Consider the following 18,979-nt stretch of genomic DNA (forward strand, 5'->3'; position numbering starts at 1 on the left):
TGGAGGCACGCTGATCGTGGCGTAGCAGTTGCTAACCCTTGAAAACGAAGACGGCGTAAAGGACAAAGGTGACACTTCCATTGAACGAGAGAGAGATGACTGAGTGCGTCTGAGTTGGTATTTCATTCTCTAGCCCAGAGGAAGAGTTATAGCATCTGAGAATCCCAACACATTGGAGGTTTTGATATCCTTAGTTCCGTCTGTTTATACCTCGTTGTCGTGGCTTAGTAGGGATTGAACTTGATTTGGTCGTTAAGCTGGGGCCTAGTGTTCCACAAGGCCAGACAACGAGGCAGGCATCATTCCTGGCTGAGCTAAGAAGAACTTCGCTCCCGGGCTGTTTGATTGTATCTGGCTGTTTGTGTGACATGGAAGCAGGAAGGTGAGTCTGACCTTCTGATGCAAGTGGGCATAAGGAAGGGTCGACTTTTTCCCCCTAATTATATTACTGTCATATGCAGGAGTATTACGAGGACATCTTTTGCCTCTCTGAATAATAAAACTGGGAGAGATCAAAGAGCGTGCAACTGGAAGTTTTGACTGTGGGTTCCAAAGAACTGACAGAATTTTAGATAGACTTAATGTCTGGCATTACGTTTTAGAAGCTGAGGGCCCTTACTCGTTCTTTGCGGAGCATAGACCGGTAAGGTCCTTGGATGGGGTAGCATTTTCTTTCTTTCTTTTTTTTTTTTTTTTTTAACGTTTTTTTATTTATTTTTGAGACAGAGAGAGACAGAGCATGAACGGGGGAGGGGCAGAGAGAGAGGGAGACACAGAATCGGAAGCAGGCTCCAGGCTCTGAGCCATCAGCCCAGAGCCCGACGCGGGGCTCGAACTCACGGACCGTGAGATCGTGACCTGAGCCGAAGTCGGACGCGTAACCGACTGAGCCACCCAGACGCCGGGGTAGCATTTTCTAGTAAGATGCTGTGTAACAGGAAAACTTTAGATTGTTATGACTACTATTATAGCATAGGCCATCTGGGAAAATTGGTTAAGAATCTGATGACGAATCAATGGAATCAACTTTAAAAGGCCATATAAAGCGTCAGGGGTAGGGCATCTGGGTAGCTCATTGGTTGGGCATCCGATTCTTGATTTCGGCTCAGGTCATGATCCCAGGGTTGTGGGATCCAGCCCTGCATCGGGCTCCGTGTTCCGCTTGATTGCCTCGGATGTGGGGCTGTGTGTGAACGTCTGCAAATTCCTTATTTACCCTGCAAATAAGGAAAACTTAGACCATGGCGACTAATCCAGGCCCTGAAGAAAGGTTGTCGCACAGCCTCTCAAACGTTAGCAGCGTTTCTATAAAGCAGGTGGCCTTTTGCGTATTAACGAGGTGAGGCACCCATCCCTCACAGGCACGAGAGGTGACAGCGTGAACTCGGCGTTCTGCAGACACATTGATCCCTTTCTCCGTTTTCTCCCAGGGTTTTCCAGGAAACACAAACGCAGACAGCGTGGTACATTACAGACTCGAGCCTCCCTTCGAAGCCAGGTTCCTGCGCTTCCTCCCCGTAGCCTGGAACCCTAAGGGCAGGATTGGGATGCGGATAGAAGTGTACGGATGTGCATACAGTAAGTGGTGTTTATTTCCCCCCCGCCGACATCGATGACGGACTGACGTGCTCTAAATGCCGAACTGAAAACTGAACCTGACTTCTTTCAGCCTTTTAAATATCTGTGTAAAACCGTTTTTTGTGGAACGCCTTGATATTATGCTGTCTTTAGTTTAATTTTCTAGTCGAATGTACAGGTGCACCTGGCCTGAGCCTCAGAACCTTTACTTCATGAAAGTAACGAACTCCAAATCAACAGCAGTAATTTACTGAGACCGATGATGCTGTTCTCTGATGCTGTCACTGGGGTGACCCTCGTGTGGGGACGCTGGTGATCTTGTTTCCCCCGAACCCCACGATGATGACTCAGTTCTTCTTTTAGGTTCACTGCTTGCGTCTCCACTTTTCTCTACTCGAGGCCTCTTTTGAACGTCATTTACGTGTCGTGTCTTCCCTCTTTTCTCTACTGATGAGAAGAGTAACAAACATCGCATGAACACAAGCATAAACACCTTCAGTGAAATACGTGGGGGAGTCACCTCTACGGTTGCCATTTCGATGATCTGGAATATACCAGTATTTACTTAAAGTAATACGAAAAGAAAAAATAATGATTAAAAAATACCTTCTAGAAAACCAGAGACTAACTCAAAGAGTATATCGGATGGGGACATCTCGTAAGGTTGGGTTTTTGGTCCCACTTCATTTCGAAAGCGATGTCTTTTCTCCCAAATTCGGTTCTCATAACCACTATATTATCCTGGCCTTCATTTCCTCATTCCCTCACTTGCCATCTAAGAATTTATCGGACACTTGGCCATTTGCCAAGAACTGTGTTAAACATTGGAGGTGGGGGGCCGTTCTAAAATGATTCATTTTTGTTGTCAGGATTTTATGAGAAGCCATAAAATTGTACAAAACAGACGTAAAATACTGGAACGTGACCCCGGGGCACGGGGAGTAGAGCGGTCAGTCAGTTTTCCAAGTGAAGGGCTTGGGAGGTGAGCTGCGGGCAGGGAGGGGTCCCGGGGAGGGAGGAGGAACGCTCAGAGAAATAGTGGCTGCAGGAATCTCAGCTTCTGTTGCCTCAGGGATCAAGGAGGGTATGGGCACTCGGGCACAGGGAGCAGTTGTGTAGGAATGATACCATTGCCCCTTCGCTAACCCCACAGACAGTGAGCCCTTCTGGAGGTGAGGCTCACCATCCCAGAAGCAACCTTGATCTAGATTCAAGGGTCCCCTTCGGCCTCAGCGTCATCCAGCTGCCAGATGACAGGCTCCCCTTCCACTCTGTTTCCAAATCCTACCTCTGCATGGCATTTCCGTGCACCGTTTAGCCCACGTGACGCCGCGTGGCCGTCCGCCTTTTTCTTTCTCTTTCCGTCGGTTGTCTCCTTCCATCCTTTCGTTTCTGGGATCCACGAACACGTTCACGGCCGCAACGGCCGGGACGCCTGATCCTCGGTTTCTCTTTGATCCCATAAAATGAGTTTCTCCTTTCTCCCATTACCCGGGAAACAACATCAGGTTTACTACTTGAAAGCCGTGCGTGCTCTTTGATGGGGATTTGCCATCAGCTTGATGTTCTTGTTGAGGAGATATTACCATGGTTCCTCCGGTTAGAGGTCAGTGCCGGAAAGATCAAAGCTGTGCGCCTGATCCCCGGAAGGGCTGGTTGGCTGTGTAGCTCTCATGGGGCCTGTGTGCATCTAAAATTCAGCCAACACGAGCTGTCAGGCATCAGGGGTTCCCACCGTAACTTACAATAGTCCTCACTACTTGTGAAACTTTGCGGAGTACATTCCTTGATAGTAGGGCCTCTCTCTGTATTGTCTTCATTTTTATTATTAATAAGAATAATTGTTGAAGCCTAGCACTTTGCACTTTTATTTTTGACAGTGTTTAAATATGATACGGTTTATAGCCCAAAGGGCTAATGATTATCTCCCCCCCCCCCATTTCTATTTTCACTTCTCTGTTGATAGTGAGAAAATGTCCAGATTGCTTATCTTGGCATATAGTGTCCCTTAGATGCAACTTCTCTGTTTGGTTTCATTTCTTTACACCCCAGTTATACTCCAATGACACTGGCCATTCGTAGAAACCAACCTCATGCATTTTCGTGGCTTCCTGGCACACGAGTGTTCTCTTCCTGAAAATCCCTCCCCCCACCATGTCTAGAGTGCACAGTCTGTTTAGAGTCCCCTGCCCCCTCCAGCAGCCCCCAGTGTCCAGTGTTCATATTCCCCATGGACTTGTTCTTGGCTTTGTATTCTACTCTGAAAAGGTCTCCCCTTGGGTGTCTTTCTGCTTTCTTAAGTTTTCAGGAACGTGTATGCACTGTCTGATCAATTCCAAGTTGACATCCCTGATGCAGGTCTCTGAAGCCACAGACAGGCATTCTGTGCCCAGGTCTACCTTCATTTCTTTCTCAATTGTTATTCCTCTTTGGGGCATCTTCAGTTGCTTCTTTTCGGCCATCTACTTCGACTCCCCGTGTTCAAGGTCAGTGTCTTCTCAAGTCTACCCTTGAGCTGGCTCCATTCCCATCATGGTTTATTAGTGTGTTTATTGGTGAATAAGAGAAGGAAGAAAGAAGGAGGGGAGGACAGAAGGAAAGCAAAGACGAAGGCAGGAGTGCATGAATCTTGGGAATGTGGAATACGTAGGCACAGGATGGCGAACAACGTGGTAATCCACCAGTCGTCCGTGTGGCCCTCCAGTCCTGTGTCAGATCAGGCACTGAAAATAAAATGGGTTAGGGGCACCTGGGTGGCTCAGTCGGTTAAGCGCCTGACTTGGGCTTGGGTCGTGATCTCACGGTTCATGAGTTCGAGCCCCACATCGGGCTCTGCGCTGACAGTGTGGAGCCTGCTTGGGATTCTCTCTCTCTGCCCCTCCCCTGCTCGCACACTTGCCCCCTCTCTCTCTCTGTCTCTCAAAATAAATAAATAAACATTAAAAAATATTTTAAAAAAAGGAAAATAAAATGGGTTAGCAGGGAAGAGAATAAGGGAATAAAACAGGTAATTGACTCTTTGAAAATATTGTGTTTATTTAAAAAGTATATTGATGGGGTGCCTAGGTGGCTCAGTCAGTTAAGCATCTGACTTCGGCTCAGGTCAGGATCATCATGGTTCGTGGGTTCGAGCCCTGCGTCAGGCTCTGTGCTGACGGCTCAGAGCCTGGAGCCTGCTTCGGATTCTGTGTCTCCCTCTCTCTCTGCCCCACCCTGACTTGCACTCTGTCTTGCTCGCTCTCAAGAGTAAAAATAATAAAAAATTTAAAAAAATAAAAATAGAAAAACAGACCGATGATTGCATCAAAAATGGTTTTATTTAACAACCTCAACATGTGTCAGTATTTATAATCCTTCTGTTACCATTCTATTTTGTATACAACATATACTTAGTATTTTCTATCTAATGAGATACACGTATGTATATACATGTATACGTACACATTTATATTCATCGACCCACGTAAACTCTGGTGTTCTCTGTTCCTTTGTATTGATCCGCATTTCCACATACCATTTTCCTTCCACCTCAAAGGCTCCTTTTAGCATTTTTTGCCGTGTAGGTCTGCTGGTGAGGACTTCTTTCGCATTTTGGATATCTGGAGAAAGTTGGTATTTCGCCTTCATTTTTGAAAGTTATTTGAGCTCAGTATGGAATTCTAGGATAACGTTTTTTCATTCATTACTTTCAAGACATTGCTCTTATGTTTCCTCACTTGTATCCTGTCCCCAGAGGAACCCACTGCTATCTGTATCTATGTGTCTTTCGAATGTGACATGCCTTTTTTTTCCCTCTAGCTGCTTTTAAGATTTTGAGCAATTTGTTTCTGATGTAGTTTGGTTTTGTTTTATTCGGTTTCTTGTGTTTGGAGCTCACTGGGTTATTTTGATTTGTGGGTTTATAGTTTTCATCAGATTTGGAAAGTTTCAGCCATTGTTTCTTCAAATATTTTTTTTCTACATTTTCTCCTCACTTTTTTCCTTAAGGGACCCAATTGTCATTAGATAAAACACATATTAGGCTGTTTGATTTTGTTGTGTCACACAGCTTCACTGATGTCCTGTTTATTTTCTCAAGTAATTTGTTTTATGCCTTGTTTCATTTTAAAATATTTCTATTGCTGTGTCTTCGAGTTCACTAGTCTATTTTTCTGCATTGTTTAACCTGCCAGTCGTCCCATTCAGTGTGTTTTTCAACTCAGACATTGTAATTTTCACTTTTTTAGAAGTATCTCTTGTGTAGCTACCTGACTTCTTGAACATATGCATGACAGTTGTAACAACTGCCTTAATGCCTTTCTCTGCTAATTACAGTATCTGGGTCAGTTCTATTTTGATTGCTTTCTTTTTTCCCCTCACTGCGGGCCATACTTCCCAGCTTCCTAGTATGCCTGGAGATTTTTGAGTAGATGCCAGACATTTTGATTTTTACCTTGGGTGCTGGATATTCTTGCTTTCTTATATGCTTGAGCTTTCTTCAAGGACACATTGAATTGAAGGGATTTGATTCTTCTAGGTGTTGCTTGTAAAGTGTGTTGGGGTGCCTGGGTGGCTCAGTCGGTTACGCGTCCGACTTCAGCTCAGGTCACGATCTCGCGGTCCGTGAGTTCGAGCCCCGCGTCGGGCTCTGGGCTGACAGCTCAGAGCCTGGAGCCTGCTTCCGATTCTGTGTCTCCCTCTCTCTCTGCCCCTCCCCTGTTCATGCTCTGTCTCTCTCTGTCTCAAAAATAAATAAACGTTAAAAAAAAAAAAAAAAAGTGTGTTAGCCCAACCAAAGCAGTGTTTTAGTCTAGGGTAATTATTCCCACCACTGAGGTAAGAGCCTTCTGAGTACTCCACCCACTGGCAGATGTTGGTGAGGTCTCCGGTCTGGATGATAACAGTGGGCACTGTTCCCAAGCCATTCGTCCTCTTAGATGGTTCACTTCCCGGTCTTGATGGGCTCCGTCCCTCGCACACACTGATCGGCATTTGCCGAGCACTCAAGAGGGGCGTGTTGCTGGTCGCCCATGTCCTCACCCTTCATCCTTCTCCTCTTCGTACTCTGCCTGTGGATTCCAGGTGCTCTGTGCCCTCCAGACTTCTGACTGTGTCTCCTCTTCCCAGGACGTTGCTGGGCTCTGCCTCAGTTCCTCCTTTCTGCCCTATGACCTGGACACTCTCTCCAGGCAGTGCCCAGTTGGTGTTCCAGGGCTCATCTTGTGTCTCCCATCCCTCGGGCATGAAAACCATTGTTTAATGTCCTCCTCAGCCCCTCCCCCCCCCCCTTTTTCTACCTTCAAGTGAGAGAGTAAATCTGGTCACTCCATCTTGGTCAGGAGCAGAAGTCGTAAATGCGGTTTTAGCTCTTGCTGTATTTTTCTTTGCCCGGTGCTCAAACGTAATAAGGCAGTCAACATCCGTGTTTCGATCACTGCTGCACACACCGTCAAGATGTTAAGTTGTTTAAGACTGATTTCAGTTGCTGTGTGGGAAAGCCCTCTTCATCCTTCTCCGGATAAGAAAACGGACCTGGACAGGAGAAGGTCTTCCACAGTGGAATCAGGATTTGGACCCTCACGGGACAACGCCGGTCCTTTCTCTGAGCTGCTGCTGCTCTGTGTTGTCCTGAACGGCTGTTTGTGGGACCGGATCCAGGGGCTATGAGTCGATTAGCACAAATTTGGTCTCACTACTAGTAACCTGGATGTCTCTAATTGGCTGGTGTGGGGGGCCCTTTTTCATAACACTGTTGGTGATTCAGTCATCAAAGCATAATCTCAGTTAATAAAACTAATGATGAGGGGCGCCTGGGTGGCTCAGTCGGTTAAGCATCCAACTTTGGCTCATGCCATGATCTCACGGTTCGTGGGTTCGAGCCCCGCGTCGGGCTCCACGCGGACAGTGCGGACCCTGCTTGGGATTCTCTCTCTCCCTCTCTCTCTCTGCCCCATCCCTAACTCATGCTTTCTGTCCCTCAAAATAAATAAAATAATAAATAAATAAAACTCATAATGATAAAATCACGTAAAATTGGAAAAACGCTGTTATTTTCAATTAAGTATCACATTTTCTATTTTGGAATGTGGGTTCTATACCCTTCCAATAGAGGAAAGGACCGCTTCCTATTCTAATGCGTAACAAGTGACCTCTATTTCAAGTACCCCAATTATTTAGTTAGTTGAATGACATACAAAGACATTGTTCATGAAGCCTTCTTGTGGAAGTTCAATGTGATGCTAAGCGGTAATTTACTACATCATTTGGGTGTTTTTGTTCAGATAAATATTGTAGTCGATTATTTGTATGAATTATGGGCATCGTAAATTGTATTTGCTGTTACAATAGTCCAGTATCAAACACTTTACCTTCATGAGCTGATAAGAGGTCACCTGAGCGTCACCAGTGAGCTCTAAGACTGGAAAGGTGGTTTCTCTAGTCAGTCTGTGATCAGTGGTATAGAGATCAGGGGAGCCTCTGGTTAGTGGAGATTACTGTCAAGGTGGAGCTTGAGGCTTGAGGACCCCGGGGCTGTCCCCCGTCCATACTCGGAGAGCTCACTCCTACTGACGCATCGAGCTAAGCCTTCTGTCTCCCACGGTATGATGTTCCGGTTTAATTTTGAAAACTCTATGGCCTTTGAAAATCGTGTTTGAGGGATACGTGTTTAAAAAAGTCATTCTGGATTTGCCGACCTGTCAATTTGTTTTCAGATAGTCGGATTGGTTTTTGAGTATCTGTAAGTAAAGGGCATTTTGCAGAATTGATTCTCTTTGATGAGGCCTGTCACTGAGTTTCCAGTCTAAATGTTCCTGTTGTAAAGCATCTTTGTGATAACGTATATGCTGGGCTTCACAGAGGGGCTTCTTGATTAACAGTACAGCCCACTGTTGGGACCACGTTGGCTTCTTTCTGGCGCCTGTCTGTAAATTGCATGTGACAGGCACCATGTGATTATAGGATGTTTACATTCTTTCTCTCCAAATGCTTCCCCGAAGAAAAACCCTCTCGCCCCTGCTTCCCTCATCTTGACTGTGAGTTGCTTCCCCGTCACCAAATTTCTTAGCCCCACGGTAAGACTAGGTGATTCCCGCAGAAATGCGTTCTTTCACGAGAGCCGAAGTGGGGACACGAGGGAAGCACTGTCCGCTCTGGAAGGGTCCGGCCACATCTGTCTGCTTCTGTTTTATCCCGACATCGATACAGTGTGGCACCTCGTGGCCTATGTCAATATGAAATGAAAAGTGGGGCTGCATTTGGGGAATGAATGAAAATGAAGTCAAGGCAGGGGCGGGGCGGGGGGGGGTAGGAAAATGGGGAAAAATGGTCTTTTACTAACAAAACTGTATTTGCCAAAGCAGAATCCCTGCTGAAGCCGAATTTGAAGTTACGGAAGCTTGTCAATATAAAACCAATCTTTTATAACACGACACAGGAGCCAAAATACTTTCTTGTACTTTATAAATAAATATACATTCAAGAATCGTCACAAGTGGGGGCACCCGGGTGGCTCCGTCAGTTAAGCATCCGACTCTTGATTTCGGCTCAGGTCATGGTCTCACATTTATGAGATCGAGCCCTGCATCGGGCTTTGCACTAACAGCCAGGAGCCGGCTGGGGATTCTCTCTCTCCCTCTCTCTGTCTCTCTGCCCTTCCCCTTTTCGTGCATGCACAATCTCTCTCTCTCTCTCTGTCTCTCACAATAAATAAACATTAAAAAAAAGAATAGCCACCAATGAAGTGTATTGAATTTTGCAATAGGCAGATCAAAAAAATAATTAAGTTGGTGATTTCCCATCTAAAATAGGGTTTTTGATGTTGAAATCAAAGAAGGATCACAGAATGTCCAGCCCTGAACTGGTTCTCGTCACGGCCACCTCTGAACAATCAGGAATCGAGCCCGGTGACCGTCACCGGTCGATTCCACGGAGTGGAAGATGTACGCCTGTCTGTAAAGGGCCAGACAGCACACATTTTAGGCTCGGTGGGAGCATGTGCCCTCTGCCACTGTTCTTTGTTCTTTTAACAAACCTTTACAGAAAGTAGCTCACCGGGGCTGTACAGGCTGCAGACTGATGTGTATAGTTTCCGATGAAGAGGAGGAGCAGCCTGACCTTCCAGACTTCTAAAAGCAGTTCCTGAATTTTATCCGTGTCATTCTCACCCCCTTAGTCTGTTACCGTTTAAGTAACAGACTTAAGGGAGCTTAAGTCTGTTACCGTTTAAGACTTTAGTGAAACTAACCAGGACTGTTACAAGATGCATTTTTGAAGTGGTTTTGTTTGACTCGGTTGATGACGTAGCTGGATGATATAATTCCGCCACTTTACAGTTCTAGAAAACCTGTCAAAAGACGTGTGAAGTCTGCCTCATAAGATCTCACGTGATGATTAACATGTGGTTGATTGTGCGACGTCCAAGTGTCCGTGATCTCGTTGGAGAGAGAGCTGAAAACATTCAAGGGTTGCAAGGCCACTTTTTTGCGTTTCTATAAATCCAGTAAATTTTTCACCGCTCCGTTTTGCTTTAGGGGAAGGTTCCAGGAAACAGAATTTAGCTGCTGGAGAGCAGTGGTTCTCAAATGTAGTCATCAAGCCAGCAGCGGCATTGCTGGGGGTTCGTGTTAGAAATGCAGATTCTCTGTTCCCACCCCAGGCCAGCAGAGTCAGAACTCTGGGGATGGGGCCCAGCAGTTGGCGCTTACCCCACACTCCAGCACGTTCTCATCCCTGGAAGGTCAATATTACGCTTACAAAGCAACAGTGGCCCCAGGGAAGCTGAGGGCCAAAGCTATCGGATCAGAATAATCCTGACAAAATCATTCATGGAACAAACAGCTCTCATTCGCTCACTTCAGAAAGAAGCCTTAGGGGTGCCTGGGTGGCTGAGTCGGTTAAGTGTCCGACTTCGGCTCAGGTCATGATCTCGCAGTCCGTGAGTTCGAGCCCTGCGTCGGGCTCTGTGCTGACAGCTCAGAGCCTGGAGCCTGTTTCAGATTCTGTGTCTCCCTCTCTCTCTGGCCCTCCCCTGTTCATGCTCTGTCTCTCTCTGTCTCAAAAATAAATAAACGTTAAAAAAAAAAAAAAAAAGAAAGAAAGAAGCCTTAATTATTATCATTGCCTTTCGGTGACGTGCCCGCAGAAAAACTAGACTAGTAAAATGTGAAAGTATTTAAATCCTTCATTATCAAATTCTCATTACTGTCATCTAACACGCTAAAGGACATTGTTTGAATTTGACAAAGGGTTATGTTTTTATCAGGCACATTCATTTAATTATGCAATGGAGAATAACTGCTTGTTTACATGATTTTTAGACAGACGGCAGTGTTTATATATTTTCCACTGTGTGTGTGAATCAAAATCAAGCTTCTGAATTTTCCCATTTTATTGCTTTCTCTTGCACCTTTATTTGTTATACGTATGTGTTCTTAAAATTTTTCTTTTTAGGGGCCCCGGGTGGCTCAGTCAGTTAAGCACTGGACTCTTGACTTTGGTTCGGGTCATGATCTCAGAGTTTGCGGGATAGAGCCCCACGTCGCGCTCTGTGCTGATAGTGCAGAGCTTGCTTGAGATTCTCTTTCTCTGCCCCTCTCTCTCCTTCAGGAAATACACATTTAAAAATAAATAAATAGGGGCAACCTGAGTGGCTCAGTCGGTTGAGCCTCCGACTTCGGCTCAGGTCACGATCTCACGGTCCATGAGTACGAGCCCCGCGTCGGGCTCTGTGCTGCCGGCTCGGAGCCTGGAGCCTGCTTCGGATTCTGTGTCTCCCTTTCTTTCTGCCCCTCCCCTGTCCGTGCTCTGTCTCTCTTCTTGTTTGTCTGTCTTCTTGTTTGTTTATTGATTTGTCTTGTTTTTAGATTCCACGCACGAGTAAAGTCACACGGTGTTTGTCTTTCTAAGGCACAGTCACGTCTTGTCTTGTTTACTTGTGAGATACGAAAAACACAGGAGATTTTTCCGGGTAATACGAATCCCTCTGTGTCTCTCTTGTTCTGTCTTCAAGTGGTTTGGCCAGTGTTCTTTCTACGTTAATGGTAAAATATAACTTTTTCAGATGCAAGGGACCTTGATGGTTGGAAAGATGAAACTGTCAGAAAGTTGAGAGAAAACGGCAGCGTCATAGCCAGGGTGTGACGGGGGGGTGGTGCAGCGGGGGGTGACTTCAACTTCTTTACTGGTCTTCATTTTTTACAGGATGAGAAGTGGCCATTAGAAAGGCAGGAGCAACCGGGACTTGGCCAACGCATATACGTCTAGATGATACATTTTGGGGAAAACGTCAGGAAAGGCCAAGAGTGGAGTTTAGGGGTATCGGCTACTGGTAGGAAGGGAAAATTGGCCGCATGGATTTCCCCCTTGCGTATGTGTGCGTTGACTTACACATCTCAATGCGCTAATAAAGACATGTTGTACTTAGGTTACTTTTTAATGTCTCCCCCTGTAGGATCTGAGGTGGTTAATTTTGATGGAAAGAGCTCCTTGATATACACATTGAATCAGAAGTCCGTGAGTCCAACAAAAGATGTCATTTCTTTGAAATTTAAGACCAGGCAGACCAATGGGATTCTACTCCACCGAGAAGGACAAAATGGCAAACACGTCACCCTGGAGTTAGTTAAAGGAAGACTCATCTTATCCCTTAATTCAGGTAAAAACCGACAAGGTGGTGTTTTCGAAAATGAGCTTGTTGAGGTCAAAGTATCTTTTTGTGCTAAATTTTTCACAGCTACGTAGTTGACTCATCCGGAAACCAGAACGCTTTTTAAAAAATTTTTTTTAGTATTTTAAAATTTATTTTGGAGAGAGAGGGAGACAGAGCCCGAGCTGGGGAGGGGCGGAAAGAGAGGGAGACCCAGAATCCGAGGCAGGCTCCGGGCTCCGAGCCGTCAGCACGGAGCCCGACTCTAGGCTCGAACTCATGAACTGTGAGATCATGACCTGAGCCAAAGTTGGACGCTTAACCGACTGAGGCCCCCAGGCATCCCAACCAGAACACTTTGGAGAAAGAAGGGAGACCCTGTAAGTCATTACTCTGGAGCAACAGCTGTAAACCAGAACGTCCGAGGCAAACTGTCCTCTGGTCGAGGTGTGCTCCGGGCAACATGTATTTATCTTGAACATACTTTACTGTGAAAAGTTTTAATGCTTGATAACTGTATAAGACCGTTTGTACTTAGTCAGTAACCTGATAACATTGTAGAGGCAAGGGTGAAGCATTGAATTTTTAAGGTAATACTAGAAATGAGGTCCCAGGAAGAAGATATTTTCAAGAAAAATGAAAATGCAATAATTGATAGAAGAACAATAATTGAAAGAAGAACAATTGAAAGAAGAACAAGGGGTACGTGGGTGGCTCAGTCGGTGAAGCGTCCGACTTCGGCTCAGGTTGTGATCTCGCGGTCCGTGGGTTCGAGCCCCGCGTCGGGCTCCGTGCTGACAGCTCAGAGCCTGGCGCCTGCTTCCCATTCTGTGTCTCCCTCTCTCTCTGCCCCTTCCCTGCTCACGTGCTCTCTCTCTCTCAAAAATAAATAAAACATTTAAATAATAATAATAATATAAACAAGAAACGCGGAAGAATTTATTCACAAATGAGAGAAGGTTGTGTGTGAGACTAATGTCAGAGCAGCCGACCAGTGCTTGGAAGAGAAGGAGGGAAGGAAAGTGTGGTTGTGAGAAATGCTGCCCTCCACGTGGCCGTCATAGTGTTGAATTGGAGTGGTGCATTACTTCCCCTGTCCTTCTAGGCCATGCTAACCTGCCGTCCCCTGACGCCCGTGTGACCCTCACCCTGGGCAGCCTGCTGGACGACCAGCACTGGCATTCTGTCCTCTTGGAGCTCCTGAACGCACACGTCAACTTCACCGTGGACAGGCACACGCAGCATTTCCAGGCAAAGGGCGGGTCCCGCTATTTGGATCTTGATGATGAGGTGTGAAAATTACTTTTTAAGTGTTACGGATTTAAATGCAACCTGACCTTCTAGGAAAATGGCACGACACAGAGAAATCCCCTTGGCTAGCAATTCAGAATTCCGGTGAAGCGTTTCCCACGGCTGACGTCGGCGCGTGACGTGCCCGTGTGCCGTCGAGACGTTTCATCACTCGTCGATGTCAGTTTTCACACGAGAGGCAGTGGGCGTTAAAGCTGGGAAGTGTGTGCATGAAGAGCTACCAGTACAGCAGGCCGCGCTTGAAAATGATTTGTTCAGACAGTTCTTTGGTGTTAACATCTGGTGTCGGATGTCAACACTTACCTTGGAGATCTCTCTGTGTTTTAGGGCAATCCTACACGGAATTAGCGATCTAGGGGACCTCGGAGAAGTGATCCCTGTGTATTCCAACATGCTTTTTTGAGGAGCAGGAGAGCCAGAAGTGCAGGATTCCAGATACCACTTCTTGGGATATTTAAAGGTTTAACGTATTTGCAGCGTGTTGCCTACGCGGGTTGACCCTACGCTGAAATGCCCCTTTTGTTCCGCCGGTTCTGCTCAGCACATCTGTCAGAGCAAATGGGATGATTTCAACATTCATTTAGGATAAGTGGCCTCAGCAGAGGTGGCCAGCTGGAGAGCCTGGCCTTGAATGAGATTATCAATGGCTTTATTATTCTAACCTATCAGCAGAGCCACCGCAAGGACCAGGACCCTAAAGTCTGGGTTCCAGAAAGGTTTATAAAGTAGAATGTCATCACGGGTAGCGGTATGGTCGCATAGATCAAGAGTGACCGTGGAAATCGATGTGCGATATTCCCCATCGGCTAAAGTGACAGAGTCGGTTTGAGCAGCACCTTGCAACATGGGTATTTAACCTATTTATCTAGATATAATGAAACATTGCAAAATCTACATCGAAAACTTCATTTGAAATTAACACGATCGTGCAAAATAATGCTAGATAGATTTGCGACAGTTATTGTACGCCTGCTCGTCATAAATGTTTTAGGCAGATAATCAGAAAATCATTAAACAATATTATTTATGTCATTTTTTTCTTTCTAAGATCAGCTTCGGAGGGATTCCCGGACACAGAAAATCAGTGGTGTTCCCACATAAAAACTTTCACGGCTGCTTCGAAAACCTCTATTATAATGGAGTGGATATCATTGATTTGTCCAAGAAACGCAAACCGCAGACCCTCGTCGTGGTAAGAAAGTCTATTTGCGAGGTCAAGAGAAACTTGCAACTTGCAGCTTGCCTGATTGGTTCGGTTTTAGAATACACCTCTCCTGAAGGCAGGGAAAGTACCAGTCATATATACTTTTCAGTTCATATTTAGTCCATGTTAATTAATCGATTAGATTTTAAAATGCAACTTACTGGCAAAAATTTTAATTCCGGTTGGTTTCAAGCGGTGTAATATCACCTTCAGGTGTACCATATAGTGATTCACCATTTCCACCCAACACCCGCTGCTCATTCCAAGTGTGCTCCTTAACCCCCATCACGTTCTTTCTTAATTTTTACGTATGTATGGAAGCCGACGCCAAATTTCTCAAATATTTCTCCGACGTTTCTTGACCACGGGCGGGCTCGGTGATGCCAGCCTCGAACCTTATCTCAGTGCTCAGGGGCTGTGCGTGGGGATCTGGTTCCGTCTTGCGATGTGCGAGAGCGCTCCATTGTTTCTGCGAAGGGGGGCAGGGTCTGCGGATACGCAAGGGGGAGGTTAGCAAAAGCATTTGTGTGACTCCCAAAGGAAAAACACCGTGCTAAAAAAGGTTAGGTCTAGGCTGTGCAGAAAGTGGACGTGGCTTTGAACCGACTGGCTGGGAGAGTTTGGGTCCCTCTGTCTTCAAGGCCAGTGGTCTGTCTGCTGTGGATGCAGGGACTTAGGTCAGCAAAGTAAGGAGCTTGTTATCTGGAAGCAGGTTAACCCCTAAGATGGATGGGAGAGTTGTGACAGTTCCGTCTCTCCATATGGCTGCCGGCCCTCGCCCAGCCCGGCATGTTACTAAGCCAGCACCCGTCCTTCCATGTTTGGGCCCTTATAGCCGAATCCTGTACAGATCAGTGGGTTCAGGTTCACCCACATATGTGTGAACGTAGATGCCTCCATGTCCAGCGCTGTTTACAGAAAGGGGATCGTTTTAGGGAAGCTTTTCTCAGTCTCGGTTTTCCGACTCCGCTAAACCTTGTGGAAATTCGTTTCCGTCAGCAGGTGTAGGTCTAGTTGTCACGGCTGCACAGTTTGCCATTAGGAAAGTCATTTTCTAATCAAGACGTTTGCTTTATTTCTACTTCTGTTTTACCACCAACGGGCAGTCGCACCTTTGTTTTCAGATACGGGGTCTTTTATTTGGGTGGGAAAAGTTTCAGGAGTAGAATTTCTTGCCTGGAAGTTTTATGCAGCTTGAAATTTTACTTCATGTTGCTGTTTGCCCCCCCCCCCCCAACCGTAACACGACATTTGCCATCAGCAGTGTGTGACACGGTCCTTCCATCCAATGTCAGGCAGCCACACGCGTCAAACAGCTCTCAGACTGTTGCCAGCTCAACGGACATGAACTAATAGGGGATGGTTACGTCGTGTTTATCTGACTACCGATGAATGAAATAATCCTTTGTCTGTTTGGATTTGCTTTTCTGATCACTGTTGACTCTTATTCTTTTGCCCATTTTTAATTTTATTAAACGATTTTTTTCCTTGTCAATTTATAAGAGAGTTTTTTGTTTGGCAGATTATTACCCTTTGTCATTCAGGGTCCAGATAGGTTTTTCAGACTAATCAATTTTATATTAAATGTGAAGTCATGTTCTAATATAATTATGTATTGTATATCATATCTTTTATGTTAAATGTTATATGCTGCGTTGAGTATATAAATGTTTTTATTTGTATGTGGTCAATGTGTCTATGTATTTTTTTTATAGCTTTGTAGTATTTGGAATGTTTCTAAAACCCGAGATGCTAGATATAGTCTCATGGATTTTCCGGGAAAAAGTTTTAAGCTGGTTTTATGTGTTTTAAAATTGAAAAAATATCTTTAAGCCTTTGATTGTCTAGGATTTATTCCTTCTGTGGATCAGTTGTCATTTTAGGCCTTAGGGGTACCCATTTATTCTTATACTCTGTAGTAATTAAGCCCAGCCTTTTGTGTCTAAGTTGAATCGTACCTTTTTTTACACACTGACTGTACATATGTTCTCAGATCTTTCTGTGGGTTATTTATTGGGCTCTGCTGTTACGTTTATTCCTATAGCAATGCCATAATGACTTAACTACAGTCCCTTTATGGTGTGGATGCTTTGGCGTCTGCTGAATTCAGTCCCATCTCACTGTATTTCTTTGCATAATATATTTTGGAGAGGAATGGCAATGTTTAGGTACATATTCCTCTGGAATGTATGAAAATGTATCCAATCCCAGGCAAAAATTCTAGTAGAGATCTTAATTCGAGTTATGTTAAGAACTTAAGTTCCTTCTTTTCCAAATGCTGCGCTTAAAAATAAGTTTGCTCCTGGAGCCAGAGAAATAATCTAAAGATAAAGGGTGTGTGTTTTTTTGGTAAAATAGAATGAAAGAGTTATAAAAACCTGCCAGGCAGGTCAGACCTTAGGCTGGGTGAACACCCTGGGCGACCCGGCCCGTGAGAGCTTCTGAGAGGCAGCCTGTTTGCCTTTGGAAAGGTCACCTGGCCACATCCTTCCCTTCGGATGTGCAGAAGCATACTGCCCACCTGAGTCAGATGTACACGCGTCACCTGAGTGACACAGCTATAAGCACGTTTACATAACCAAGGCGAATTCAGGAAAGTTCTTGGAGAAGGTGGTCCTTGGTGCTGGGCTTCGTACCAGATATAAACACCTAACACCTTGAGGGGAGAAGTCTGTCTCGTCTGTTGTATCCCACGTCCAGCACAAGGCCTGGGGATGTGGCTCGAGATTCCTTTGCCAAAGCCCAGAAATGGAGAAGACAGAACTCTCCTGAAGGACTCAGAAATAGGTTTGCCCGGAGAGGGCGGTGCTGTGGTTTGAAGGACCTGTAAGGTAAATCTGGACTTAAGTTTGATGGGGAAGCCTAGTTTTGAAAGTCCTAGTTTGCTAGAAGGTTGATAGGATACCGTAAATCTTGGAAAACCCATTGTTCGTGAAATGGAAGTATCCTTCCGGCGCCTTCCTAAATCCTCTTTTGCTGTGTTCACAGGGAAATGTGTCTTACTCGTGCTCACACCTTCAGATTGTCCCTGTGACTTTTCTGAGTTCCAGCAGCTACTTGGCTCTCCCGGGTGCCTCTGGAGAGGACAAAGTGTCAGTCGCTTTCCAGTTTCGGACGTGGAACAGAGCAGGGCTGTTGCTGACCAGTCAGTTAAAACACGGGTCGGGGGCTCTTGTCCTTGTTCTAAATGATGGAAAACTCAAGCTGAGTCTCTCCCAGCCCGGACATCCATCGAGGGATATCACAGCAGGTAATAGACATTTGTCACGTGTCAACCCGAGATTTGTCATCTCTACAATAAATGAGCAAGTGAACCAATAAGATATTCATAATCCTTCTAGAAGGAACTAAATTTCTTTTACCTCTGAAATAGGTATCTCCAGGCTGTTGGTGTGTGACACAAATTTAGCTACATCAAACATAATTGTCAAAAAGTTTAAAAAATAACTTATTAATAAGTCAGTGGTTAGTAATTGGCCGTGAACTTGAAATACTGGAGGCCATTAGCCTAATCCTGAGTAGTCTTGGGAAACTAGAGTTCTGTTTGCTGTCTTTTGAGCCTGTGTACACACTGGTTTTCATAATTTTTTTAAGTTTATTTATTTTTGAGAGAGAGAGAGAGAGAGAGAGAGAGAGACAGAGCATGAGCGGGGGAGGGACAGAGAGAGAGGGAGACACAGAATCCGAAGCAGGCTCCAGGCTCCGAGCTGTCAGCACAGAGCTGGATGTGGGGCTCGAACTCACAAACTATGAGGTCATGACGTGAGCTGAAGTCGGTTGTTTAAGTGAGCCACCCAGGTACCCCAGGTACCCCTGGTTTTCATAATATTTTAAGTTCTCATTTTTCCCCTTTCTGTCACAGCTCCTGCTCCCTTTGGGGACCCTGTTTTGGATGAAGTTCTTATAACCAGGGGCAGATGTTCTGCCCCCGTCTTCCAAGAAGCACCCATGTTTCCAAACTCACTTCCAGAGATGTCTTATCTTTGAACTTAGGGGGCTATTTTGCATTTGAGTGCTGATAAAAATTCAAACCCAGGCAGGCTCATGGCATGTCCGTCCATGAATGTTGACTAGGGAAGGACCCTCTTGCCCGACCTGGGGTTACCAGTTTGGGATTGAAAAACCAGGAATGAACCGTAAATTTTGTGTTTCTTTTTATAAATCAGAAAAATCTGACTGCCGGCGCACAGAGTTTCCCTGTGGACCTCAGCAGATGAACAGAGCCAATAGTGTCCAATCAGATTCAGTAAATTGCTTCAACC

At 45.5% G+C, this 18,979-nt stretch overlaps 1 protein-coding gene across 4 annotated transcripts in view; it reads left to right on the top strand.

Annotated features, from left to right (window-relative positions):
- The window catches only part of LOC123592539 (contactin-associated protein-like 3), a 193,955-nt gene that overhangs the window by 88,537 nt on the left and 86,439 nt on the right, over positions 1–18,979 (top strand). For 3 of the 4 annotated variants that reach the window (XM_045467707.1, XM_045467705.1, XM_045467706.1), the window contains 5 exons: positions 1,431–1,578; positions 12,008–12,211; positions 13,308–13,492; positions 14,562–14,705; positions 17,706–17,967. In XM_045467707.1, the coding sequence (XP_045323663.1) occupies positions 1,431–1,578; positions 12,008–12,211; positions 13,308–13,492; positions 14,562–14,705; positions 17,706–17,967 (943 nt within the window). Of the gene's footprint in view, positions 1–1,430; positions 1,579–12,007; positions 12,212–13,307; positions 13,493–14,561; positions 14,706–17,705; positions 17,968–18,979 lie in introns of those variants that run through there. The other variant, XM_045467708.1, reaches the window with a different exon arrangement.

The sequence above is a fragment of the Leopardus geoffroyi genome, chromosome D4, assembly GCF_018350155.1.
Source record: "Leopardus geoffroyi isolate Oge1 chromosome D4, O.geoffroyi_Oge1_pat1.0, whole genome shotgun sequence".
Classification (NCBI taxonomy): Eukaryota; Metazoa; Chordata; class Mammalia; order Carnivora; family Felidae; genus Leopardus; species Leopardus geoffroyi.